The sequence below is a fragment of the Phycodurus eques genome, chromosome 16 (assembly GCF_024500275.1).
Source record: "Phycodurus eques isolate BA_2022a chromosome 16, UOR_Pequ_1.1, whole genome shotgun sequence".
Lineage (NCBI taxonomy): Eukaryota > Metazoa > Chordata > Actinopteri > Syngnathiformes > Syngnathidae > Phycodurus > Phycodurus eques.
Window position 1 is genome coordinate 14,631,776 of NC_084540.1, and position 27,998 is coordinate 14,659,773.

The window sequence follows — 27,998 nt, forward strand, 5'->3', positions numbered from 1 at the left end:
GTAAGCGAGCTGTTGTTGTGCTTCGATGTCGAGGGAAAAGTTGGAGCTCACTTGTGCATGAACATCCGTCATGCTGCATTGGAGGCTCTGAGGATCACGTTTTGGAATTGAACGCTCCGCTTGGAATGGTCGCTTATGAAACGACGCACGTATGCGCACTGCGGAGTTTCTTACTGTTGAGGCGCTCTTTTTTTTAATCATTCTTATTATTGTATTCATTTTTATTTTTTTGGAAGCTGGTATTGCTCTGACACAGTGGGGAGCGTGCGTAATTGTCAGGTATGTGTTTAGCCCAGTGTTGAACTGGACCACCCTTGCAATTGTTCCAATCAGGTGAACAAGTACAAGAGGACATGGCGAGTGAGAGGAAACCACGGCTTTGTGTCATGACAAAGGGGGAGCAAGGCTATGGCTTCCACTTGCACGGGGAGAAAGGCAAGACTGGACAGTTCATCCGCAAAGTGGAGCCCGGCTCGTCTGCAGAAGCGGCGGGTTTACGCGCGGGGGACCGGGTGGTTGCGGTGAACGGGGACAACGTGGAGAGAGAGACGCACCACCAGGTATTCACGATGCAGCACGCACCGCCACGAACGGATCTCAAGTCAATATGTCACCCTGTCGCACACCGCAATTCACCTTTTATGAAGGCACCCATGGAAATAGTTCAAACCTCTTCAAATTACAACCCTAGACGAACGTCATGACATTACCTTTTGTTTTTGTTTTTTACTTTTGTGGCACACAAAAAAAAAATAAAGTAGGATCTATTCATGTCATCATGTAAAATCTAATTTTACAGCTTGGATATCATTATAGAGTATTTCCCTATATTACACTTTTTTATTTATATGATCACTTTTATTTTTTATATGTTTTTTATTGATTCTTTAATCACTTATTGGGGGCGTGTAGGACCCAACTGTGACAAACCATCGTATTAATAAAAGTACAATTTTTTTGAACCCATATGCCTTCAAGGGTTGTCAGTTTTGTTCCCAGCCACATCATAGTTAGGTTTCCCTCAGAGGGCCGTTATGACTGTGTGTGGGGGGTATAATATTATATATAATAATATATTTTTAACAGCAAATTGAATTTGAAATAAGTTGTCATGGAAAATACTGTAGTGGCAAGCAAATATTTTGTATAATGTTAAGAATGGATTTGGTGAAAACAAATGCTTGTAAAACCACTTAATGTGAAGATAAACGTGTAATACATTAAAATTGAATGTGATTTAGATTCAATAAATAATACATTCATTATTAATTATTATTCATTCATACAATAATACATAATACATTCCTTTTATATCGGTTCAGATTTTCTGCTAAAATAAATGCAAAAACATGAAGTAGATGCCTTTTTTTTTTTTTTTTTTGCTTGAGTGCCCCACATAAAATGATATGGCAGGCCGGATCTACCCCCCCCCCCCGAGCCTTGGGTTTGACACCGAGTTAGTTACTGAATCCGTAGATTTAAGGCCCACCGGCATATTCATTTTTATACACTTTATAGCGATGTGCAGCAGGCTCACATCGGTCGCATATAACACGACAGAGCTCCAAACAAATGAAAGTCGTTATTTGCAAACCTGTTGATCAAGACCGTTGTGCGGAAGCCTCTCGGCAGTCATTCCGGAAAGAAGTGACACTGGTTTATGACGACGGACAGAAATGAGGATGTGACAACGGAGTCGGGAGTTTCCGCTCTGCGCTCGGAAGATTACATACTTAGTACTGTAGATAGATCCATATAGAATCCCTGCAGTTTAATCACGTCATTGTAGATTGCTGGTTAAGTCAAAACCCAAACTGTGTAGCTCATGTTTTGTATGTTGCTCACACTGAATATTATGGGGTAAACCCTGCACTGGTCACCAGCCAAGGAGGGCACATATCGACAAAGAACCATTCACACTCACATTCACAACTACTTTCACAGGTGTCCAACTCAAGGCCCGAGTGCCAGATCTGGCCCACCGCATAATTGTATGTGGCCCGCAAAAGCAAATCATGTGCATTGCCGTCAACTTCATGTTTCTCACTAAAATACCAAAATTGCAAGTTTTCTTCACTTTTAATAACGTTTACCAATCCCCCTTCCGGACGACTGGTTAGCACATCTGCCTCACAGTTCTGAGGACGCGGGTTCAAATCCGACCTTGCCTGTATGGAGTTTCCATGTTTTCCCTGTGGCTGCGTGGGTTTTCTCTGAGTACTCCAGTACACCCCCCCCCCCCCCCCCCCTCTAAATTGCTTGTAGGTGTGAATGTGAGTGTGAATCATTGTTTTTCTATATGTGCCCTGCGATTGCCTGGTGACCAGTTCAGGGTGTCCGCCACCTCTCACCCAGAGTCAGCTGGGATAGCCTCCAGCTCACCTGCGACCCCCCCTTTCACAATAAAATAACTACTTTCAAAACTAGTTATCCATCACTTTTTGTGTAATAATATGAGGCGATCATATATTTATATGGCTTCAGTTATAACGGCCCTCCGAGGGAAACCATAACTACAATGTGGCCCACAACAAAAATGAGGTTGACACCTCTGATTTAGTCAATGAACCAAACATGTATGTTTTTGGAGTGTAGCCAAAGAACCCGGAGAAAACCCACACAAGCACAGGGGGAACGTGGGTGACAAAACATTGTATCCCTAAATTTAGAATGGACTTTTAGTTGTTTTATAGGACATTACATACTAAAAATAGACACAATAAAGTGTCAATGCACTTTGTCTCCCATCCTTCAGGTGGTACAGCGGATCAAGGCCTTAGACAATGAGACCAGGTTACTGGTAGTAGACCAGGAGACGCACGAATATTTGCGCAACTTACACCTCACAGCCACAGAAGAGATGGCCATTCCCGGAGAGGAGCCGCCTCCCCCGTTTTCACCCCCAGATCCCTCCAACCCTGCACCGACTTCACTCCCCTCCTCTCCCAACAAGAACAAGCATGAGGATGGGAATAATGGCTCTGACATGCTGCAGTCCATGCTGCACAGGAGTGAGAATTGTCAGGTGCCGAAACACACCAGGAGGCTACCGTCATTAGCTGTGAAGAAGGTAAACAACACATCCCCACCTTGGATAATCACTGACAGAAATAAAGGGGTACGGTAGTACATATCTCTTATAATGAACCACAGGGTGCAAGTTAGTGGACTCCAAGGTTAGTGTTTGCATGTACAGCTATGTCCACAAACTGTAAAGATCAAGGTTACAGTACATTGGTGGATTTGAAACTGATTAAAACAAACTTTTTTAAACATACTTGAACACACAAAAAATGCAAGCATAAAATTTATGTAAAATTTTGCACATATTGTAGTACGCATCACTATGTTAGATATGTGCCTTTAAGAGGTGGGGTCTTAAATGCGCAATTCTCCTATTTCCCAAGCGAGATAAAGTCGTTAAAATCCTTATTGAGGATTATTATCTAACAAATGAGTCATATCAACGCTTTTACTGTAATTGATAAGAACATGAATCAACATTTAATATATTTGAACCATTTCGACCGCTTTAATATTGACATCTTGATGAAAAGCAGCACTCGTGACACTCTCCACCTCATCTCTACTGCATTCTCCTCGGCTGACACTGACAGCAGTGCTATTGCAACTGGCAAGAGCGTCTGGCTTTTACTGTCGGTTATGCACACTCGGTCTCGTCATGAAAAAGGTTGACCTTTGACTTATTTTTATTTTTTTTAAAGTGTTGGTTTTCCTCTCGCCTTCTCCTCTTCATATGACACTGGAGTGACTCCACTTCATTTTCCTCATAATGTGCCAACAAGTTTGTTTCATACCTTCTTCCTGAATCGAGTCCGCACTTGCACAGTGAGATGGAATAGTCCATTGCATTAGAGGGGAGTAGGAAGCACTCGAAACGATTATGACAGATTAAGCATTTTGATGTGTTTTTAAGCACGTGAATTAAGACTATAACAATAAGAGTTGCTTTAAATCAAAGAAATCTTTATTAATCCATTTCTATGAGACATTTAGAGGTCCCTGGAAATCTAGGGAGCCCCAGGTAATTGTCTGCGTTTGCCTAATGGTAAGTCCGCCAGTTGTATAGACCGACTCAAAATGCTTGTAAACAATAGGCGACTAGCGCTGACCTGAACAGAAACGATGACAACGGCGCAACCCCAAACACCGCCATTAATGTGAGAAACAGAAAACTCAAGCATAAACATTCATACTCTTCTTACTCAGATAACAGAGATTTAGAGCATCGACGACAGCCCGACAGATTGTAAGTCAAGCACATCAGTAGCCAAAAGAATAGGCTCAGTGGTTGGCTCGGCTCATTTACAAATTATGGTAGTATGCTAGGCGAGCCATTAGCTGCATCTATGGGAGAGAGATATCGTTTTGCGTAATGTTTTGTATTGGTCATCACAAGCACACGATAGGAGCAGTACGAACACACACATGCTGAGTTTTTTCCATGTCGTGTAGGGTCTGTCACATTTTAACATCGTTAAAATTGTTATGTGTGTACCCTGCTTTAGTTTACCCATACTCAACTTATGCGCCACTTTACTACCGGCGAGCTTGTCACGTAATGCATGCAAGTCTTCTCAGTGGCAAGAAGGCCTTTTGAAGGTCTTCAGATGTTGTGTTTGAAGAGGTCAACAATCCAGAAAGTTCAGACACTGTGACCTTCGAAAAATGAGGATTTGGCGTTGATTCTGCAAAACAGGAAATCACCAGAAATGCATCTTTGTCAGACAGACATTGTTTAATAGCTCCTTGTAGTTGTTTACATCTTGTCGGAGTTACTTGTTCTGAGGTGTAAGACTGCAATAGTATGCATTTCTAAGTCTCTCTAAATTCACTGTTTAGCTGTGCTTCCTCATACTGGAGGCTAAAGATGCTCTTACACAACATGTGTTCTCACTTAGATGGACCTTGTCCGAATGTGAGTGGCTCTCTTTCAACAAGAGAAGTGACAAGTACTATCAGTAATAACCGGAATGTTTGTGTGTTTGTGACCTGTGGGGAGGAATCCCAGTGAGACACTTCAGGGAAATTCTTAATCAATTATTATTTTTTTTTGTCTATCGGCCTCAAACTTCTAAAGAAAGAATGGAAGAGAAGTTTAAACACATCATAGCTGTCGTCATTGAATCAGTTTAGGCCAAATCTCGTATTTCTGATACTGCTTGAGAAGGAGCAAACTTTTGTGCTGTCACAGCACACTTTGTCTCATGTGTAGTCACTCTTCCAAGAGGCCGACCACTGCATGATAACTAAAAACGCTAAAGGCAGATTTCTGCAATGAGAGCAGCATTGAACTACCACTAACTAATAAGGTCAGTAGGAAGTGGGCCCCCTCTGAAAGGGGGGGGGGCAAACAAAGCATGTGCAGGGTAGTTGAGTCATGCAGCGTGAGGATTAGTGCATGTATGTCCTTGACGGAGGGTCTGCATATTTTTGAAACTGCTTTTGTGGAAGTTTTGTGAAAGAAAACAGTATAAAAACAACTGGACTAGGACATTCCGTGAATCGGTTCTGCTTAAAATCCTGTATTTTGTTATGAAACCATACGATGGAATTTTTAAAGTCAAACTTAATCAAACGATGATTGACCTCCACTTTGTTCCGATTTGGAAACAATTTTCCCATAGCAGTTGTAGTAGCAGTAGAACTAATCAAAATTTAATGAACCTCCAACACACCTCATTCATATCACTTATAATTCGTGTAAAACATAACACTTAATGATAACAAGTGACCACACGTATGTTGAAACTGTCTTACCGCTTTGACTGTCAGTCTGCTTACTTCACGTGACTTGGTGGCGTTGCAACAACGCCACGAAAAGCCGAAAAAAACAACTCCGCTCACATTCTGAACTGTGGTTCGGTTTGAACTTAATCTAGCTTTTCTGCGTGACTTCAGAAGTGTACTTTTCTTCCACTGTATTTTATGTCACTGCATTTAAGGATCTGAAATGTCAGTTGTTGAGTTACAAACTTTTATGCAACGCTCTACTAAATACACTCGTCTGTATGTCATGTCATGTCATTAAGCAATGGGCAACAGACTACTCCCCTTACTCACCCCTTTTCCTAGCAGGCATTCTCGTTATTCTTATGCACTCTTGGCCTGTGAGCCAGATAATTTTTCTTTTATTGGCCACATTGTGTCAGAGAGAAATTGCCTAAATCGTGTTGAGCTATTAAGTTGCCTAATACAAATGTCACGAGCATGTAGTTTGCAAAGGTTGTCAACAACAAGATTTAGTCAAGGTACCGCTATACTTGCTTTATAGGCAGTGAAGGTTTTGTGCAACTATAATCAGTCGCATATTTGTCGAGTAAACATCCTACAAGCGTGTTTGTTCCCGTGGCTACTGCTTCATTGACACTACCACAACCCTCAGCACCACCCCCCTTTGTTTTGTTTTTTGTTGCATTGCTCGTGTTGACTGAAGTCGCTGACAGACACACACACAGACATTTACTTGTTCTCTTAGTGTGTCCAACGTACTGCACAGTGCATTGTTGTGCCTCTACACCCTCCCTTATCTCGTTGTTTAATGCTTATCATCTTACCTGAGCACATACGTTGTGGTCTCAGAGCGCTTGTCTTTACCCACGCTGCACACGCTCACATATGCACGGAAGCTGTGTTGAGTCGGCGGGTCCCATCGCCGCCAAAGCTCAAGGTAACGTGTCCGGTGTCACTTTCTTAGCAGAACCTCGTTTTACCTGCCAACAAGTGGGCGCACACACGTGTAAAACACTGCAAGCTAAATAATGAAAATGAATGCCAAACAGATAACGTGCAATCCCCCTTCCACCAGACATGCACGCTCAGCATATATTCAGCCAGACATGTTCCTGGCTCTTATATTGAAGGTGTTATATTGTGGGGCTTCTGGCGATCTCCTGCAAACATCTTGTGGTCTTTTTTTGTATTTCTTTCCACTCTTGTTCCAACCCTGATCCACCACGCCAGGCATGTTTGGAGCTAAACAGGATAGTTGTTGCTAGGGAGATATCGTTCCAAATCTCAATTAAACACGCTGGAAAGAATGTCCAAATTTTTAAAAAGCCACAAGCTAAGTGGAAAAGTGTGCTTGTGAATGAATTAGGTCTCACAAAGACATTTTCTCAAGAATATATTGGATTAATTGGAGAATTAATCTTAATAATTTTGTAGCGCTGTAATTAAAAATAACCTTTTGTGGGGGTTACGGGAAAATACCTTTGTTATTATAATGAATGTTATACCCTCATTCAGGGGTGTCCAAACTACCGCTGAGAGTGCATGTGCGTCCTGCCATCGTATTTCTAGTGGCCCGCGGCATATACAGTGGTGCCTTGAGATTACAGTGACCTGATTTACAGCTTTTTGGAGATACGAGCCGTCGCTCGGTCGATTGTTTTGCTTTGACGTGCGAGCAAAAATTTTTGATATAAATGCTGTATGGCGGCACGGTGGAAGACTGGTTAGAGCGTCTGCCTCACAGTTCTGAGGACCGGGGTTCGATCCCCGGCCCCGCCTGTGTGGAGTTTGCATGTTCTCCCCGTGCCTGCGTGGGTTTTCTCCGGGCACTCCGGTTTCCTCCTACATCCCCAAAACATGCATGGTAGGTTAATTGAAGGCTCCAAATTGCCCGTAGGTGTGAATGTGAGTGCGAATGGTTGTTTGTTTATGTGTGCCCTGCGATTGGCTGGCAACCAGTTCAGGGTGTACCTCGTTTCCTGCCCGAAGATAGCTGGGATGGGCTCCAGCACGCCCGCGACCCTTGTGAGGAGAAGCAGCTCAGAAAATGGATGCTGTATGATGGCAGTGATCTCAACTCCCTTCACAACAAGCAGTTCGGCAAAGAGTGAAAACATTTTCAAGAAGAAAAAAAAAAAAAGGCTTCAAGCTGTTTAGTGCCACTCCAAGTTTACTGTCAAACTAAACATAAAATTGAGACAATTACACATTGTGCATTTAAAACAAACAAATAATTTTGTCTGAAAGTCCACTAGCTTAATGCTAACACATAATGGGAAATGCCATAGACAGACTCACGAATAGTAACGGTGTCATGGTGTTACAACCCTTTAAGAAATGGATATTTGAAAAATGGAGCAACACATGCATACAGATAATATAACAATACTCACAGGCATTTTTTTTATCCTCCGCAAAGAACATCTAAGGCGATTACTGAGGAGCTGAGACCGTCTCCGTGTGCAGTATATCCGAATGTCTGTGGTGTACTGCCCCAGGTGGCCAATGTGTGCACATCAGAAAGAGCAGCACAATGTCCAATGAATTACAATATTATAGTGTTATTTTTCTTTTAAAAAAACATTCTTTCTATTCTATTCTTAAAAGCAGTTTTGTTTGGTTTTGAGAGGACATATTAACACACAGAACATATTAATGGCATATCCTTTCATGTCAATGGGGAAAGATGATTTAAGATATGATATGATTTAAGAAGAGTGTTTTGAGTTATGAGCGGGGTGACGGAATGAATTAATCTCATATAACACGGCACCACTGTACTAAAAATAGACACAGTCTGTCATTTGCGTTCATTGTACTACTTGCTTTCTTTCTCCACTGGGTATCAAGACAGGAGAAAAGAAGAAGAAATTCATTCTCATCCCGCACTTCCTTGTTTTCCGCAAATAATAGTCAATTTGGTAAGACTTATAAACAGTACGTCATTGTATACAGACATGTTGGTGCTATCACAGAAAAAGCAAAGCATGTAGTGTCATCTCTAAAGAATTGCTTCATTCTCAGTCCAATTCAGTTCATTTGTGACTGTCGTGTTGGAATGTTGAGTGTGATGCATTGATTTTTGACACTGAATAGAAGCACAGCTGCTGCAAACATCCTTCTTGAACTCTGTCTCCAGGATGACAGCAAGGGAAAAGAAGATGCAGCATTAGTAGCAGGAAAAACAAGTGGAAATGTTCATATTTCAAGGGCGAAGTACTGGAGCAGTGGCGAGAGTGTGTTCAGAGCAGCTCTCTCTGCTGTCTTCAAGCCAGTCCAATGAGTGACGGATTGGTGGAGTCACGCTCCTCGTCTCTGGTGCACAGTAAACACACACTTCCTAAGCCTCTTCCCCTTTTCAGTTTAACATTAGAAAATGAAGTGGCATGTCTACACTCATGTAACAGCATGGGAGTTATCTGGACGCAGTCAGCACCTCAGCCTGTCTTGTAATCTGCTTCACACTCACGCTCATCGGTCCGATAGTTATCGTGCATCCCTACTTACATTAACAATTATGTCATTTGTCTCTGAACATGGAGGTACAATGCATAGAATTTTTGAAGCTAAAGTTCGAAGTCAAAGCTGAGAGTCTGCACGACAGTCATATGTTGATTGTTACATTTTAAATCCATCCAAGAATCATAAAAACTGTGATGTCCAAATACTTCCGGTGTGTGTACACCCAGCAGTGAATAATAACAATAAAGCTGTGCTGATGTGGGAGCAAAGAAATCTAGAACTCTATAAAATAGCATTTAAAAAGCTAGATCCACATCAGCAAGTGTGTATCACATTTGCCTTAAAATGTTAAGTGACTTGCTGAGAGCGAGTGAGTGTGCATTTCTTTTGAGTAACATCTGGAGCTCGGGTTTAGTAACCCCCCCCCCCCTTTCTCGAATACCAACTATGTTACATCAAGACGCATGGGTCTGGATCAGGCATGTGTGTGTGTGTGTGTGTGTGTGTGCTTGTGTGTTGGCCTCTTGGATGTAAAAGGGTCTCGAGGGGGGTAATGCAAGACTGATATTTAACTCCTCAGTTAGGTGTGCAAAGCAGGAGAAACAACCAAGTTGGCTGTTTGAAAGGAGTGTGTCAGCACAGCTGTGTGTCATTTAGTGTCGATCATAAATGTAAATCTGCGTTCCCCGCAAGGACATGGGTTGTCCACAATTACAGCTTTTTTCTCTCTCTCTCTTTTTGCTGAGCCACAAATGGGGTTACCTCTTACAAGTCGCACATAATGACAAATAATGATATGTCACCCATACAAATTATTACACTCATTTATGTGTCTACCATCCAGAATGTGGGGAAACAGGCCTGGCATCTTCTTATGTAAGGTCACAACATGCTTTCCTAAAGTGCATTTTACCTTGAAGCTACTGCATGTATATGTGTGCATTAGTAGTAGTTAGTCATTAAAGTTAGGAGAGTGTGTGATTGTTTCAATGTGTTACTATACTTTAGAAGTTAAAATGTGTCTTAAAACACTGCCTGTATAGTTAATAAAGGGTTAGAAATGTGACAGTTTGATCCTGAATGGATTAATTCTATTTGCATTATTTCCTATGAGTGAAAACATGTACAGTGAAACTTCACATATTCGGGATTCAGCATTTGCATATTCACCTATTCTGTTTTCTGCTGAAAAACCTATTTGCTGTTTTTGTGTTCAGGCAAAAGCAATACAAGTATGACGTTGGTACCATCTTGTGGCATCTTGGTGTCGAGGAACTATATTGTAGTGAGTTTAGGAGTTTAATTCTGCCAAAAATAGTGCTTTGACGCCATCGTGTGCCATCTTGGTGTCGAGAAACTATGTTGAAGTGAGTTGAGGAGCTTCAGGAAACGAATAGTGCTTTGACCCCATTTTGTGGCATCTATAGGCAAATATAAACCTTTTTAGTGGGGGCTCAACAACTCACAGATTTTCGCTATTCACGGGTGGGCTTGGTCCCTTTGGGGGTTTTACTGAATTGTTACTAATCTTGTCTATAAAATCATGTCATTGAAATTTTACAATATAATGAGGTTTGTTTAAGCGTTGTTGATAAACCTCCACGGAAACGTAAATGCTGTGAGCGACCCTGGCTTGTCCACCACTATTATAGACGGCTAAATGAGGTAATCTTGGGTTGCTATGGCAACGACAGAGATGATGATGCCCTGATTCCAAGCCATTCGTATGATTTTGATACTGTTGTTACTTTAAGTATCATTTGTAGAACATCAATTTGCATGTGCTGCCCACACAACAGTGCTGGCAACAACATTATGTTTTAATTTCATTGTGTACCACTGAAAGGTTTGTCTATGTCGCGCTCCAATGTGTTCTGTCCTTTCACATATTCACTTTGCTCCTGTGTGCACTCACAGTTGTGAGCCAGCGTACATTCTCATGTATTGATTATTGTTGTCTCAAACAATTTATGGCATTTTGCTGCCCTTATGTATGAATTTTCATGATTTAAAATGGGTACCGTGCGTGTGCATTTACAAAGTAAAATATCCAAGCCTAACAGTATCAGTAGAATTTTGCCATGCATAATTCCCTGGCAAATTAAAGAAAATGTTGCAAAATGCAATGTTAATAAAAGTGAAAAAAATTCATGATCTGCACCATTATGGGAAAGTGGTAAAACAAATGTAGCTTGGAGGATTAACAGTGAATGTGAACTCTTGTACACAATAGAACGGCATGGCAAAAAAAATTTTTTATTGTATTTTGGAATAGTGCTGTTCATGTAAACTCTATATCCAACATGGAAATATCCGATTTGGTGATGATATAAGAACTGAACCACTGTGAAAATACACAAATGTACATTACACTGTACGCAGTTAAAAAAAATAAAAATAAAACACCTTAGTGAGGGCCAAAAGAGTCAGCATGGAACATCTGCCAACAACTGATAACAAGGGTGTGAACATGTGCATGACATCACTGATATCAACACAGAGCATGTGAAAATAGAAACTGAGGGTGGGGGCAGAGACATATTAGATTCAAAATGTTTCCATATTTTTTCTGGGGCATGTCGAAAACGGCACTCAGTAACGCACTTTGGAGTTTGGCATGAGTCCCCCTTCTTCCACTATAAAAGAACTTGAGCGCTTTGTTCGCATCAGCAGTTAAAGGTCACATGACAAAGATGTTATGGGGCCAGTTAAAATTCATATTTGCAATGTTTATGTTATGTAATACATGCACGTAACTGCCAGCAAGTTTTCATTCGTAGTTTAGCTAAAAATGAGCTTTTTATGACGCATATTGAATCCTCCCCGAACATACCCGAAGCGCAAGACACCGGGGTGTGCTTACTCTTTCCACCGCAAGGGCTACCAGAAGTGACGTTGCAATTGCGTTATAACGTTGCGTAGTTAGCTGGCTACCGTAGCTATGCCTACAGCCCGAAAAGGCATCTTCCCTTCCGATAGTCCGCTGGAGAAGGTGGAAGAACGTGGGAAAAACAAAAATAGTCAGATGTGACAGCCAGGGTGTGGACTGTCGCTTCGGAGTGGCATGGTTGCATTAGAGGGCCTCGTAATTGGTGTACGCAAGTGTACGCAGATCATGTAGAGCGAGAATGGGGTAACTCGTTTTTAACAACTTGCCAGCCAGTGTGTGGACAGGGGCTTCGCGCTGGCGTGGTCAATTTAGAGCGCCTTGTTGTGTGCGTGAGCGCACGCACACACATCACAGAGAGATGATGGAAGAGCAACGAAAAAATATCAGAGCCAGGTTGCGGACAGGGGCTTCGGGTTGGGATGACCGTTTTAGAAGGCTTCGGTTCCGGACGTGAGTGCATGCGCGAGGAGCACCATAAATCGAGAGGGCAGGGGCTTCACACTGGCATGGTCCTTTTAGAGTGCGTCATTGTCACGGCCCGGAAAAGCCCCACAATGGCCCGGTGGGATGCAGTATATTCCAGCCACTTGAGGCATAAAGCAGATATAATCTATTTTTGTAGCTCAAACATGTAGTCATAAGAAAGATGTTCGACAAAGTAGTATCCATTTTTCCATGTCGTAGCGGTGATACTTAGCCGTATTTGATTGACAGTTGTGCGGGGCATGGTTTCAGAGCATTCAACGGACACCACCACAGTGTTCAAGAGCCGAAACAATTGCTGTATTTTTCATTAATTTTGTACTTTTCCTTGCATTTTCTTCATGCCATTAAATGTATAATTCCTCCCAAATCTCTTGCTGTTGCCGCTACAGGACGGTGGAAAGTTCACGAGATATCGTGTCTCGTGTGACATCATCCACCATGGTGTTTGGCTTTTGATGTTTCACTTTAAAAAGAAGAAAAAAAATCGATGATACGGCCAACACTGCTTGCCGGCTAACCGTTTCGTCATCATTAGCAGCGTGCCAAGTCGGCGTCCCCCCCTCTCAAAAAACACGAAACAGCTATTCTTGTTTAACACAAGTGTTCAGACGTATTTGCTACACCACTTAAACGTCTCTTAATTAGGCTTTCGGCATTTATTTCGAAATAAAGTACTCATTTAACCAATTAGAATTTTGAAGGCTTGTCGAACTGTGGGGGATGAATGGAGCATGCGCACGCCAACTCCCGTCTTTTTTTTAAATAAGTAGTCAATATGTAGTAAGTAATATGTAAGTAATCCCACTCGGGAAATTATTTTTACAGTCTGTTGAGTTGTTGAATAAATCATTCACATACATATATTCATACACACTTGTAGGTAAATGAGATGTTAGAGACTGTGGCCTTAAGATTTATTCGAATTCAAACTTTTGACTGGGGATTGGCACAACAATGGATTAATTATTTTGGGTCGATTGCGTGGAATTGGTTGGCCAAAATGGAGTTTGTTGATTCCGTCTCATAGCCAGCTTTCTATCAAAAGAAGACAACTAATCCAGGCAGCATAAATCTGCTCATTGCAACACTGGCATTGAAACAGGAGTTCAGAATGTAAAATCATATTTTTGAAAAATATCTGATCACTTGATTACTTGTGAATTCCCCCCTGTATGAAATGTAGTCAACTTTCCATCCCGAGTTTCGAATGATCACCACTTAGCCGAATCCTAAATCCATCCTGTTCCTCCTGTTGTACACTGTGTGGCTCGATGCAGTGCTATGATCAGGTAAACATCCAGAGACTGCAGCAGGTCAGCGTGCTCTATAAAGAGATCTCGGGAAGAGCACGCGAGGCCTCGTAAGGCCGAGCTGTTACACAAACACTGGTTCTCATCTTCTCCCTTTCTCTCTCTTCTGCATTGTCCTCTCTGGAGTCCCTTTACAATTCCCCTTTTTCATCGTTATTGCTCCCTTTCTGCACTTCTCCATGTCCGTCATTTCCTCTCTTCAAGTGACCCTCTGTCAACGAGTTCTTTTTCCTCCTCCGATTGAGCAACATTCACAGCAGCTGCATTAGAGCCAAACGTCTTCATTTAAGAAAGCTTTTGTAAGGAGTCCGTTTTAGCTCTGCATTAAATCTTATTGAACGGTCTGTATGTTTTGACCCATCAGAGGTCAGTCCACAAGTTCCCTGACTGTCTCCATGCCAACCGGGTGCCCATGGTGACATTTGCCCCGTGTCCTGACGCTGGCACTGTTTGTTCCTCTCTGGCATTAACATGAGCAGCGCAATCCTTGTGGAATTTTTAATTAGCGCGAACTTTCAAGTACCTCGCAACCAGCAAGCATGATTTTTGGATGATCATGATGATTTGATGAAATGTCAGCATGAGTAAATATAATCCTCTATTGTTGTGCTTTCTTTCAAGCCGTTTTTTTGTGGATAATAACGCCCCGTCATTATATCATTCTATTATTTCAAATATATGTTCATTATTGTGGTTACTTCATGTCAAGTGTTGCTTCTAACCCACTTCTACATGGGTTTACTTTTATTATTTTTTTAATTGTAAATAAAAGGGTGCCTTGAAGTACAACTGACCCGACTTACTATTTTTGGGCGATATGAGCTGTCACCTGGGCAATTTTTTGTGAGCGCAAACTTGAGTGAATTCAATTCAATTCACTTTGGCAAATATTGAAGAATTCATCAAAAAAGAAGTGTCAAGCTGTTGAATACTCGTAGTTGAAGTTTAGAAGAGAATTACAATCTTGTGAATTTTTAAAAAAACAAAGCTTTGACTTACGGAAAGTCTGCTTAGGTTAATGGTGCAAAACGCCATTGACGTCAATGGTGACCATCGACAGTGGCGGTTTTGTTTTCCGTCTTCCATGGAAGAATATTAACATCATTGCTGCAGTACATGAAAGTAACAAATGCAGACTATAGGAATATAAATGGCTTGATGTTCCTATTTCTGCTGATTAATGAGTTGGCTTTCTTTACTTGTGCCCTACTTGGGCAATCCCCGGCCTTAAATAGATAAAGTTTCACAAGATGAGAGTTTACCAGTGCACTTAACTGGCCTTAGGTAACACATACTCAACCGGAAAAACTGCGTAATTACATAAAGTATTAAGGTTTGTGCTGATGCCCAGATGGTTTATGATGGCACTTGGTGCAGCTACTTGTAACAGCACAAAACAAATATAAGAGTCAGTTACCCTGATAGTGAGTCTGCTATTCTAAATTGGTAAATGGTTACACATCATGATTAATCAGTTATTCAGCAAACCCAATATTGGGTTAGAGTCTGTGTCACAGGGAAAATAATACTTTAGAGAAAGCTCTGATTGTGTGGATTTTCTTCGAGTACTCTGGCTTCCTCCCACATTCCATCTCCTCACATTAAATCAATTAAACAGTTGTCCATAGTCGTGAGGACAGGCAGTATAGAATTGGGTTGATGAATGGTAGTGGAACTGCTGTGCTTTCATATACTTGTGTATTGGACTGCATGAGAAAATTGACCAGTGTGATACAATGTGGTCTTCTAGAGGCTTTCTTGTTTTATAACGTAATCTAAATGGCATGTGCACCAGACACGGAGTCAAAAAACAAAACAAATGGCTGACATGTTTACACAGACCAAAGCGGAGGCTCATTGTGACATGAACTTAAAGGAATTTATGGGATGCCCCTTTGAAAACACATCCTGTGTACGGTTGAATAGTAGCATGTGTGTGTTTATGTGTGTAAAAAACATAAAGCTGAACAATGTTACAAAGTGGGTCTAAGAGTTTTCCATGTGCGCTCGTTTTGAGGTGTGCTCCCTTTGTGTAAACAAAATACAGTTTTTCCAATCACCAACTATTCTTCCTGCTCCCATCTGGGACTTTGACACATCTTGTCCTAATGCTAACCAGATAGCCAGCTGTTTTTTTTCCAATGACAAGCTATTTTGCTGACCACGAGGGAAAGCAGCATGTGTTTTGTTTTGGTTTTTTCTCTCCTTTATCCAAACAGTGACAGGGTGTGCATTCGCTACCTGGGACATCAGTGGGAACTTACTGGACTTAATACCGCTAATATTGCTTTGCAATTATAGAAACCATCAATACTATATAAAACGCAATATGACACCGCACAACATCATCATCTGGGGCGGTTCAGAACGATTAAGATCTCAAATTAGCAAACATCGATCCCTAGTGTTGGCGATCGCAGACGTGCTGTTGTGGTACGTTAGTTAGTTTCGCTTTGCAGTAGACACATTGGACTTTATCTTCTTTTTAAGTATGAAACGATGTCAAACTTTGGACATTCTGTCTTTTACGCATTCTTTCCTCCTGGCTTGCCATCATCGTGCCAAATTATTTCTACATGGAGCGGTGCGTGAGTCTGCATTAACATTGGTGGAAAAATTATCCCTGCGAAGCTTCGAGGCAGAGATTTTGCTTCAACCTTTTTTTTTTTTTTTTTTTTTTCTATCTCCCAAATAATCGTTTCTGCCCAAGGACTCAATAATTCTAATAGTGTTCAGGCCAGAAGAGTAGGGGCCTTGCTGGCCACTGAGCGCCCTGAAATACTTGGCTCATAAAGCATGACATTTTCTACTCCATGGTTCAAACCAAACATGATTAAGGCATTGCGTTTCAATTATTGGTCTCTCTGTTTGGAGTCTGTCGTTGAGGCACAAATCATACACAACGCTGTTTTCACTCTGCGCTTACTCAGCAAACGCTCATGTTTAAGCTTCCAGGGCCCAAACCTGTGACTGATGAAAGATGGCGACAAAGACGGCAGAGACCTCAGGGGGTGATTGGTGGGGTGCGGTGAGTCATGAGGGGCAGATGGAGGTTACATTTGCTCGCACCCCCAGCCCCCGCCCAACCAAAACCCATGCACATAATAACTCCCAGCTGCACAGTGTTTATCCAAAAGGAGTTTCATTGCTTTTGCCCCTCTGGAAAGTTCTGTCATGTTGCCGAATCTCTCAATTTATCTCACATTTCTGTGTGCTGTCTTCACTTGCTCTTTGCTCTTTCTCTTGTGGAACTGTCAATCTCAATCCTCCTGCTGCATCTGATGAGCTTTGCCTCCCACACACTCTCCCTCCTTCTCGTTCTCTTTCCTGTGCTCCATTTTTCTGCTATTTGTTCTCAGTAGCCCAATTCCCAGTATTCAAAACACAAAAGACTTGATATTGCCTTTCTCCTGTGGAAGATCCGCCCCTGCTTCCCAGTCTTTGGCAAGGCCGCTTTCAGTCAGGATGAGGAGAATCTGAAGGGATTCATGAGCTTGAAATGGAACCATATGTCGCCATCTCGGTTATTAGGAGAACGAGAGCCACTGCTGTTTTGCATTTGTGATAAGTTTTAGGTTTTGGAGATATGATGAGAAGTTTTAAAGCCTACATTCATCACATAAGCAACATTTCCATCAAGCGGTACAGTTTAGTATGGTTGGCCACTTTTCTGCATCCTCACAAATTGCGAAGGGTGCCAAAGTTACTGATCATGCCGGTGAGGAGGTGAATGTGCCAAGATAGTTATGTAATTGTTTGTCAAATAAAGTGGAATTTAAGAACTGCCGTCACAGTTCCTTAATGCTTCTACTGTTTGTTCATGCCTGGTAGTATTACACTTTATTCTCATAAATATAAGTATTTATTATATTATTTATATATTGTGACTTTATTTATTATACTATTCAAATTGTGACTTTATTCTTATAAAATTAACAATGATTGTTTTGACATTTTCCCATAATATTTGGACTTTATTCTCATAAAAATAAGTATTTATTATAGCAATATTGTGACTTTATTCTTATAAAATTAACACTGATTGTTTTGACATTTTCTCGTAATATTTGGACTTTATTCTCATAGAGTTACCACTTTAGTTTTGTAAAATTAAGATTTCCTTCCCCAGTAAAATGATAACTTTATACTGATTGTATGTTTTTTAAATTAATAATCTTGCACCTTTTTTGTTACGATTGCCACTCTCTTTTCACAGTGTTTGAGTAGTCAAATGTACTTTACCTTATTCTTGTAATATTTTGACTTTTGTCCTGTAATATTAGAAGTTTCATCTTGTAGAATTACCACTTTATTATTTTAAATTTACAACTTTCAAAATATTTCTCTTCTTTTTTCTTGTTATACTGTATTATGACATTTTCATAGAAGTATCACTTTATCATAAAATGTATTCATATTCATTTATTCTTCATTTTTGTATTATTGCAACTTTAACCATGTACTATTTGTATTTTATTCTTTTACAATATTTTTGTTTTTTTTCCAGTTTATTCTTGTGGTATTTCAACTTTGACTTATTTTATGGCACGAGTACAGCTCGCTTCTCATCATAATTTACTTTATCCTTGTAGTTATGATGTTGTTGCCCAAATTGTATGACTTTATTCTCCTAATATAAGGTGTATAACTGACTGGAAATCTGAATAATATGTGTACTCTACTCCTTTGAGGTGCTACTATCATTTCAGAGTATTCACAAGGGAGATGCAGTTATCACAATCCTGCTACAAAGACAAGCCAGACCAGACCAGCGTTTACTGTTCCAAACCCAAATCATATTGTGCTAAATTGAACTGAACTTTGTGGAAATGTGGTTGTATACTGTACTCCATAAACAGCTTCACTGTTCTAGTTTTCCTAACATGAACAGAGATCCAGAGTAAGGGCAACAGAATGGTGATCTGGCTGAACCAATGGGAAGGGGCGAGTGATCACCCATCGAGCAGCCCCCCTGTTTAATATATTTGCAGCGTGTGTAGGCGGTAGATCAGTGCAATCGAGCCGCAGAGCTGAAGGCACAATTGTACACAAATTCTATAAATGTCATCATCCGTGCCGGGTGCGCTGTCAGTGATATGTATTATATTGTTTTGATTGCAACTCATATGTCCATCCACTTTACTGTTACTTCAAACTCATATTTCAACATTACCCTTCAAAAAATCTGGTCTAAGGATTATTTGATTTTGAAAGAAATGCACCGGAAATGCGCATGTACCTGCACATGCATCAAAGACACTGTAACTTCCAGTAACAACCCAGGTTAAATTTAGCTCCTCCCCAACATACAAAGATCTTAGCGTATCACTCGAGATAGATCATTCCAAAAATACTTGCTGATTAGTACTTTCCTGTTAGCCAGGGCAGATCATCTTGTGTCATATTAGGGTGTGGCAGAAAGTGCATACCTTTATACGAATAGATGAATAGTGAATAGCTGAGCTTGGGTCCACAGAAAACAAACACGAATTGGTGAATTTGTGAATAGCGAACCGCGAACTGGCAGTCGTGCACTTTTTAAGTCAACTTTTGTTGACTTAAAAAGTAAAGAATTTGTATTTCACCTTCTTAGCGAAGCCCTGGTTCGCTGGTTTAAGAATGTTACCTCAGATTGGATTCCATCTCTCCTTAACCATTTATTATTTTGTGTCTCTAATTTTTGCTTGGATGGTTTAATTGAAAGAGTCGATTTTAATGCAATCCATGTAAAACAATGTCCACTGCTCTTACTGGAAATCTGAATGTTTCAGGAGGTTTCCATCCGTGCTGTAGCCCCCACCCACGCAAAGTCCCGATCACGGCTCCACGGCGACCCGTCGGAGCTGGCTCCACGTCTGTGCCACTTGGTACGGTCAAAGACGGGCTACGGTTTCAACCTCCACAGTCATCGGTCCAGGCCGGGCCAGTACATTCGCTCGTTGGATACGAGCTCGCCTGCAGACCAAGCTGGGCTCCGACCTCAGGACAGAATCATTGAGGTAGGAAGAACAAGGAAGCCTGAGAATCTCGACTCTCGGAGTTCGCATGTTCTCCCTGAGTTTTCTCTGGGTGCATTCCAAAAATACAAAATGTCTAAATTGTCCGTGGGTATGAGTGTGAATGGTTGTATGTCCGGTCCAGGGTGTAACCCACCTCTCGCCAAAAGTCAGCTGGGATAGGCTACAGCTCACCCATGACCCTAGTGAGGACAAGCGCTATAGGAAATGAATGGGTGGAAGAATAGTTTAACAGAAGTGTTTTTCCTACATCTTTATGTTCAAAGTGGTCAAATTGTGTTTTACAATTCAGCGGCAGTCAAGCAGAGGCGTGCAAAGGTATGGGGATGCCCGGGGCCTTCTACCTTTTTGTCGACCGGCGGGCTGATTTCCTGATTGGAAACTATTCGTCATTCGTCCTGTTCTGCTGAGTCAAGAAGGTTTAAAAGTCAAATGTTCCCTTATCATTCATTCTTAAGCTCAAGACTGAGCATTTTATTGTTTTGTTTTTTTATATTAAGACTTGTTCAGTTATTGTTTGTAAAACATTTACAAATCTTAAAATTTCTAACTTGCTTAACTAAAAACGTCTGCCTAGTTATAAAGCGAAGTTATTACTATGGGATATCGTCACCATTATCATCATCCCATGCTGCTGGGACCAAACAACAAAAGAAGAACAGCTAAAATTGCAGCACATTTTACAACAACCCAACAACACGGCTGACTGAAAGCAGACGTTAGTTCATGTACACACACCATTTCAACCAATTACAAGTGCTGGGGTCATGCTTGTGTCTGCCACCAAGACCAGAGACCTAGACTCAGTCTGCACTCTGTCAATGTGGAGAGTGAGAGGAAGGCGGGTCAGGTGGTACATAGTCTTTTGGGGGGCATTAGTGGAGTAATAAATCAGCCTCATGGAGGGAGCTGACAGGAGGAGTAATACAGAAAAAGGAGCCACTTTGGGTCACATTTCATTACATTACTGCTTTGAGGTCAAGTAATCCCATACCAAGTTGGTTAAAAGTTGTGACTGGTTCACCATTAAAAAGAAAGCTGTATACTGATTTGACCCTTATCCAAAAAAGAATGAATACAAATGGGTTTAGTCACATTCCGCACCACATTGTGTATTTGTGGCAGTCACATCAAAGCCAAAGTTACTTGACTGTCCTCCTCAAACGTTTTAACGTAAAATATGTCATCTGTCTTATCATCGTCGTAGCTCATTTTAGTCACACAGCATTTAGCCCTCGTTCCCATGACCTTTGTCGTCTCCGACCCTCAGGCGCCAAACATTTCGATGGGTTCAAAAAGTCTTTTGAATGTTGTTGTTGTTTTTTTTTTTTTGCACCGTTTATATAGGGATGCCTTGGAATTTTCATGTCACAATTTCAAGATTTAAGTGCTTCATTTAAATTATAATCATTTCTTTCAAAGCCAATGTATGAATAGTTCGCGAAAGGCACAAAACAAGGTGTTGTACTTTCAGTTGTCCTTCTGCAACATGACAGAATTGTTTTGAGAATATTTTAATATGTCAATGCGATGAAGAAAATGTTCATTATAAAGGCCCAAAAGTATTTTATTTTTTTAGACCACTGCAGTGGTTTTTAAATAAAACAGTCATCATGTGATTGAAGTGTAGACTTTCAGCATTAATTGTAGAGGTTTCATGAAATGCATAATTTTCTATTTAATAATTACAATATTTTATGTCAAATGTCAATAGTACAGGGGCATATTTAGTTATTTGGGGGCCCAAAGCAAACACAGTAATGGAAACATCTGTGCACTGCAAAGGTTTTGAATATAAATGTTCATCATCAACTAAAAAGTTGATGAGCTAGATGAAGTCTTTAAAATCCTTCTCGAGTATTATTATCTGACAAATCAATTATCTCAATGCTTTCACTGTAACTGATTAATCATTTAACATTAATTTAATTCATTCATGAATTTAACATTAATGTACATTTCATATGGTTTACCACTTGGACCACTTTAATACTCACATCTTTGTGATGAAAAGTGTCACTTGTATCACTCTCCTCTTAATCTCTACTGCATCCTCGGCTGTCACTGACAGCAGCGCTACAACAAAAATGTCTGGCTCCTGCTTTTGTCTGTTACATACATCCTCAGGCATTTGCTTGTGTATAAATGTGTAATTTACCAATTACTTATGTAAAACTTGGGAGAAGTTTAAAAAAAAATCACTGAAATTTGAGCACAGAATAGGTGTATGAACCCTTTTTATACAACAGAAGCAATGGGCTGCTTTAACAATATTTTTTGTAATTTTCTACACTATACAGTAAAAGAATCAGACCCAAAATACACACGCAAGTTTAAGTTATTGTACATATCAGCAGCAGAAAGTGGCATTTTATTTGGAGTGAAGCTGCGAGGAGAACATAAGTGGAGCTGCACACATACAATACGTTGATTTACATTAACGCAGCAGGCAAAATGCAGAGGAGTGCGTGGGAACATGACGAGCAGATGGATGTCACGCCTCATCATCTCGCCATGAAGAGATGAAAACGAACATGAATCACTCTGGCTTTCTCACACGCACGTACAGCTGCTCAAGTCAGGTGTTTCCAATGGAGTCCCTTGAGAAGTGTCGCTGTTCCTACAGCACATATTAATTAGCCCAGAGAACAGAGTGCATTGTCATGTGTGGGATGCTGTGTTAATGAAGGCTTGCAAAACATGACACCTATTGTTAAGGCTCAATCCAAAGATGCTTGTTCTTGCTGTATGTCTATTGTGGGAGAAATGGTTAATTGCCAAGCTGTCTTTTTCTGTTTTTATCTTGTTTATCCAGAAAGACCAGTTAAGTGTGATGCAATACAATATATAATATTGTTATAGGCTATTATGATAAGCACTAATTCAGGTGCCCCTCAGGACAAAGACATATGAAACCAGGCCCGAAACCAAAGAGATCCATTAATACTTTATGTCCATGGCTAACTGTGCATGTTGTTAAACTACCGGGCACCGGAAGGCACAGGTCTAGACACAGCTTTACCCTCCAGAGGCACACAAAACCCACTTGATACGAAGCAGCAATTGCGTGTTAAAGGGGAGTCATTGCACTCGGAGGTCAATCACATGCACATATTGCAGTCAGTATCAGTCAAGCAATACTTGACTTGTATAGCACCTTTCAAACTTAAAAAAAGCAACACAAAGTGTTTAACAGAACGGGGAAGGGACGACAACAACAAAAACCTCCCACCAGCCACAGTCTATGACCCCTCACTCCCTGGGCCATCACACACACTCCTGTCCCATGTGTAAAGCTCAAAAGGACTGAGGATTAGTATCTGAGGCTACAAGAATGATTTTTACTAGAAATGCAACCTGATTGTTCAAAAGATGCAGAAACTAACATGCTTTCCTAGAAGGTGCAATAATGTATCACTCAAAATGAGAACTCTGGCTTCATTAGAATGAGTCGTTTAAACGTGACATAGTGGCTTGTGCAGGATTCCGTATGTTGATCTACTACTCCCCCTACTGGGATAACGAGAAAGTGCGGTCAAAAAATATAGGATATATTCTTTGAACTTACTTCAACAAAACTGTGTATAGGAAGAACCAATTCCATTTTTAACAACAAGGGGGGTGGATTCACTTTTGTGAGATTTAAGTCTATTTTCTTTTCCGTCGTTTCTTAGTGTTCGAGATAGACAGACAGACAGACAGACAATGTATCAGATCATTTTGCCGTTGAGCTCCGTCTCAGAGTACAGCAAGTTGTGCAGAAAGTACTGAAAACTTGAAGTTGGATACGAGCATTAAAAAGTTGAGCGGTCAAATTAAGTTCACCTGTTAAGGTTATAGTGCCTTTTAGGTTCATCCTAAAATTTCACGCAAAAGCCATATATCCCTAAATTTGTGTGAGTAGTGTATGATACTGTCTGGCAAGATTTGCCGATGTCTCGCATGAATGACTGCGGTAGATTTTTGTGTGAGGCGTCTTTTGCGCAGAAATTTTGGTCAGAGTCCAAATTGTATGACCTCAAGGGCGTGCAACTGCAGAGCTTCCACTCTTTTTTCCACACATAAATAATTGGCTAATGAAACTAAACTCCTTTTAACTCGCATCCATGTAGGCAGCATGGATTCAGTTCCCACTCAGTGACCATGTGAATGTGAGTGTAAATGGTTGTCTGTCTGTGTGCTATGTGATTGACTGGCGACTCGTCCAGGGTGTAGCTTGCCTTTCGTCCAATGACAGGCTCCAGTTCCCCGCAACACTCAACATGATAAGCAGTATAGAAAATGGATGGCTGGAAGAACTCATTTAGATGAGGGCACAGCAATAATCGTCTTTCGTCTTTTTTTTTTTGTTAGGTAAATGGCGTGAACATCGAGGGCATGCGGCACTCCGAGGTGGTGGCCTTCATTAAGAAAGGAGTCGATGAGACCTGGTTGCTGGTTGTGGATCCGGATGCGGATGAGTACTTCAAGATGAAGGGCATTATCCCAACCGTCGGCCATGTGAAAGGTAAAAGGTCGCCACTTGGCTGAAGGATATTCCTTCCGTTCTGCTCGCAAAGTGATCCTTGCCAACAATGGTAAATGTCGATTGTGTTCGACATTTACACCGATGACGTTCGAACCGCAGACTCGGTGACGGTGGTTTGGAATGGAACATGAGCCACTCTGTATTAAACTAATGTGACATAGGGACTTGAAACACTTTTTTATGGGATTCAAATTCAGCGGAGGTCCGCCGGAGCACGGACCTCTAAAAAAAGTCCTCTGTAATGACGAAAACGCTTTAACGTCCATAAAAGTCAAAATATTGCGTTGGTCTCAATATAGTGATGTCCACATAAATGTTGGTGATAATTTATCGCAGTTTTGTGACATTAAGCAGTGTTTTTTTCTCTCTATATATAGTGAATATATGGAGAGGTAAACGCTTAATGTCCGTAAAATCCAAAATATTGAGCCGATCGTTCTGATATTTTCAGAGGTTGTAGTTTGCGACATTAAGCTCCGTAAAGCCTTTTCTTTATCGTTAGCGCATAGAAGAGTCTCCAAAAGGAGACTCGAGTCCCCATCAGGTCACCAACAAGTCTCAGGCCAGTCAGATAGAGGTCTTAGAACCCTTTAAGCAACAGATATCTGAATACAAATGGTGGAGCAGCACATGTAGACAGATAATATAACAATACTCACATACATAGATTAGACTAATATTACAGCATCTTACACCTACAGAAGTTAGTAAAACTATTCTACTTTTTTCCTTACAAAAAAGTTTGGGGTTTTATGTGGGGGAGGCTGGAACGGACTACTGGCATTTCCATTTTTTTCAAAGGGGAAAGATGATTTGAGACCGCTGTATTGACTTAAAGCATGGTTCAAATATGCAGTCTGATTGTTCTCACAGACTACGATGGTCCCTCCATCTCCAACGGATCCCACAGCCCTCTCATGAACGGCAGCTCCACCTCACATTCCATCAGGTCAATGACCTCGGACACAAGTTGCCACAGGAACGGCACACAGGTGGGTGTGGCCCTTGTTCACTCTGGCCATCTTCACGAACACCGGCACCTTCGTAACCTCCAACTGTCCGTCGTGTGTCTTCTCTAGCAGGCAGGTGACGAACGAGGCCGATTCTCGGACCCGTTCGCCGAGATCGGCCTGAGCGCCACGGCGGCCGAGGAAAAGCGGAAGCTCCACGCTAAAGAGAAGAGGCGGGCGCCACAGATGGACTGGATGAAGAAATACGAGCTCTTCAGCAATTACTGAAGAGCCGCTTCTAACCCGAGAGGACAATGACCTTGACACACGTGTTTAGCAACGACAACTGAAGAATGGAATTTAAGGAGCTCGACAGACATTTGAGCATCACTTCTCTACTTTAGCGGACTTACTTTTATATTTAAAGTGTACAAAGGCCTATATAAGCATTGTCACGGCAACGTGAAGTTCACGTAAGGTCACTGTGACGTCACTGATTGTAGCCTGGAAGATCACTGTGATAGAGAGAACGCCCTCCGCCTCAAGCGGGTTCATAACCTCTGACAAAGACAACTGATGACTCGGTGGTGTTTGGCAAACTTTTTTTTGTGCTGCCATTTAACGTATTTTTTTACATGAAGAAAACTAGCTGAATGTGTGCAGCAGAGGGCAAACTTGCACCACAAATGCAAGATGTCTTGAGCGGATTCTTTTGTGTCCTTCTGAATAATTTGCCGAAGACAAGAAGTGACTAAGGTTATGTAGTCTGGGTACATTTATTCCCAACTGTGGTTTAATGTGAAAAACACATTCATGTGGTTGAGACCGGATGAGTAATGGAGAATGTATTTTACTTGGGGGAATTAATAAGGAGCTGAGGCATGTGCTGTTGATAAAGGTAACCCGCTATTAAGAGACAGTATTAGAACAGAATTATGTTTATAAAGGCGGGGCCATCAAATGATACACAGGCAAAAGACGTACTCCTCTCTAGGAAAATAACTCAATATTCATATGATGCCAACAACAAAATGATGGTATCACAATACAGCCGTAGCATGATAATCATGATAAGCAACTGCAGTGGTTTTCATCGGACAGCAGCAAAAGCAAAATTTGATTTCAAGAGATCATGATACAATACCTCGTCATATCGATACCTGATGCCAGTATATTGTTATCGTAAGAGATGATAGGATACATTGCGATATCAATATTAGACGTTGTGACAATACTGTATCGCGTGAGATGCGATAATTGCAATGTTGATAATTGATGTTGCCGTATCGATACTGTATCGCAAGAGATCGCGATACGATATATTGTGATATCGACAGCACCATATCAAGACTTTGTATCATAAAAGATAAAGACGATACACCATCACATTGATATCTGTCGGCTGCGTATCGATAAAGTACCGAAACAGCTGGCAGAACACCCGGTGCTAGAAATATTGGACGCCAGTGTGTCGATACAGTATCACAAGGGACCATGATGCATCAACAACTGATGTTGCTGTATCGATATCATAAGAGATGATGATATAATAGGACATCGCAGTATCGCTATTTCATGCCACTTCATTGATATTGTACCGTAACAGATCATGACATATTGCATAAAATTATGTGATACATTGCGATACATATTTTGTCCCACACCTTTTTATGCAACAATACTCTTTTTTTCACTCCATTGGACAATTTAAAATTAACAAACGCCTAAAACTTTAGCGCTATAACTGATTGTAGTGGATTACATAAAAACTACTTGCATGTTACTTTGGGATAAAAAGATGTGGAACCAGGATCATTTATACTTTCTCAGTAATACACTAACAGAAATGACAAAATTCGAGCATATGAAGGAACGAAATGTAGCCTGCGTCTAAATTAGGACTGTTCGGCCATGCTGAGGGCCTGCACTTTCACTTTGTACAATACTACACGGTGATCTCACCACAATAACTTACTACTGTACTGCTAGTTTATTAGCTACATACATTTAGTCCATTAAAGTTCACATTTCTGGGAGCAAAACATGTACACAAATAAAACCCACTTTTCATTGTTAAATATGTATACAGTACATATATGAGGAACAATTATAATTTTTAAGTATATAGTATCTCTAAACCATAATTAAAAGTACATTTTGTTGAAATGAATCTGCCAGTGAAGGAAACAAAGGGGGGGGGGGGCTTGTGAATGAATGTCATAAACGCTTCAAGGCATTCTGAACTCAGAGGGTCCAACTTTAGCAACGCTTCAGATTGAGGGAGAAATTTGGGAGGATTTTATGAAGGATTATTCCATGCGCACACAGGAGCAGCTGCCATGCACATGCTGGTGTGTGTCATTTAATGTGTTGATATGATTGTATTTCAAGTGGATCCGCAGGTTGGAAAAAGAGCATTCATGTGGATAATGTACATCTCTTGTTTTTTGTTTTGGGTTTGTTTTTTAACGTACCCAATAGCACCCGCTACAGCTGGTTCATTAGGATTTGGCTCTAAACGCTTAAACAACAAGCAAACTCTGTTGCAAAACTGACACATGCGATTAATGCAGTAGCGCTTTCAATAAAGTGTGACAATGG

The 27,998-nt window shown here is 41.0% G+C and overlaps 1 protein-coding gene across 2 annotated transcripts; it reads left to right on the forward strand.

The window, feature by feature from the left end:
• On the forward strand, nucleotides 1–27,998 carry LOC133414715 (Na(+)/H(+) exchange regulatory cofactor NHE-RF2). Of its 2 annotated transcripts, none has more exons than XM_061700275.1 (6): nucleotides 1–560; nucleotides 2,756–3,070; nucleotides 19,674–19,901; nucleotides 24,273–24,426; nucleotides 25,321–25,439; nucleotides 25,527–27,998. In XM_061700275.1, exons 1-6 carry the CDS (start codon nucleotides 354–356, stop codon nucleotides 25,683–25,685), a joined length of 1,182 nt encoding a protein of 393 aa, XP_061556259.1. In that variant the 5' UTR covers nucleotides 1–353; the 3' UTR covers nucleotides 25,686–27,998. The 2 variants fall into 2 exon arrangements, with proteins under 2 accessions (XP_061556259.1, XP_061556260.1); XM_061700276.1 differs by having other exon boundaries at nucleotides 25,530–27,998.

What these genes read in the sequence shown, in the direction of transcription:
- LOC133414715 (XM_061700275.1), top strand. Translation starts at nt 354, where the DNA reads ATGGCGAGTGAGAGGAAACCACGGCTTTGTGTCATGACAAAGGGGGAG. An exon ending in CTCAGGACAGAATCATTGAG is followed by an intron (nt 19,902 to 24,272) that starts GTAGGAAGAACA and finishes TTTTTTTGTTAG; the next exon opens with GTAAATGGCGTGAACATCGA. An exon ending in AACCGTCGGCCATGTGAAAG is followed by an intron (nt 24,427 to 25,320) that starts GTAAAAGGTCGC and finishes TTGTTCTCACAG; the next exon opens with ACTACGATGGTCCCTCCATC.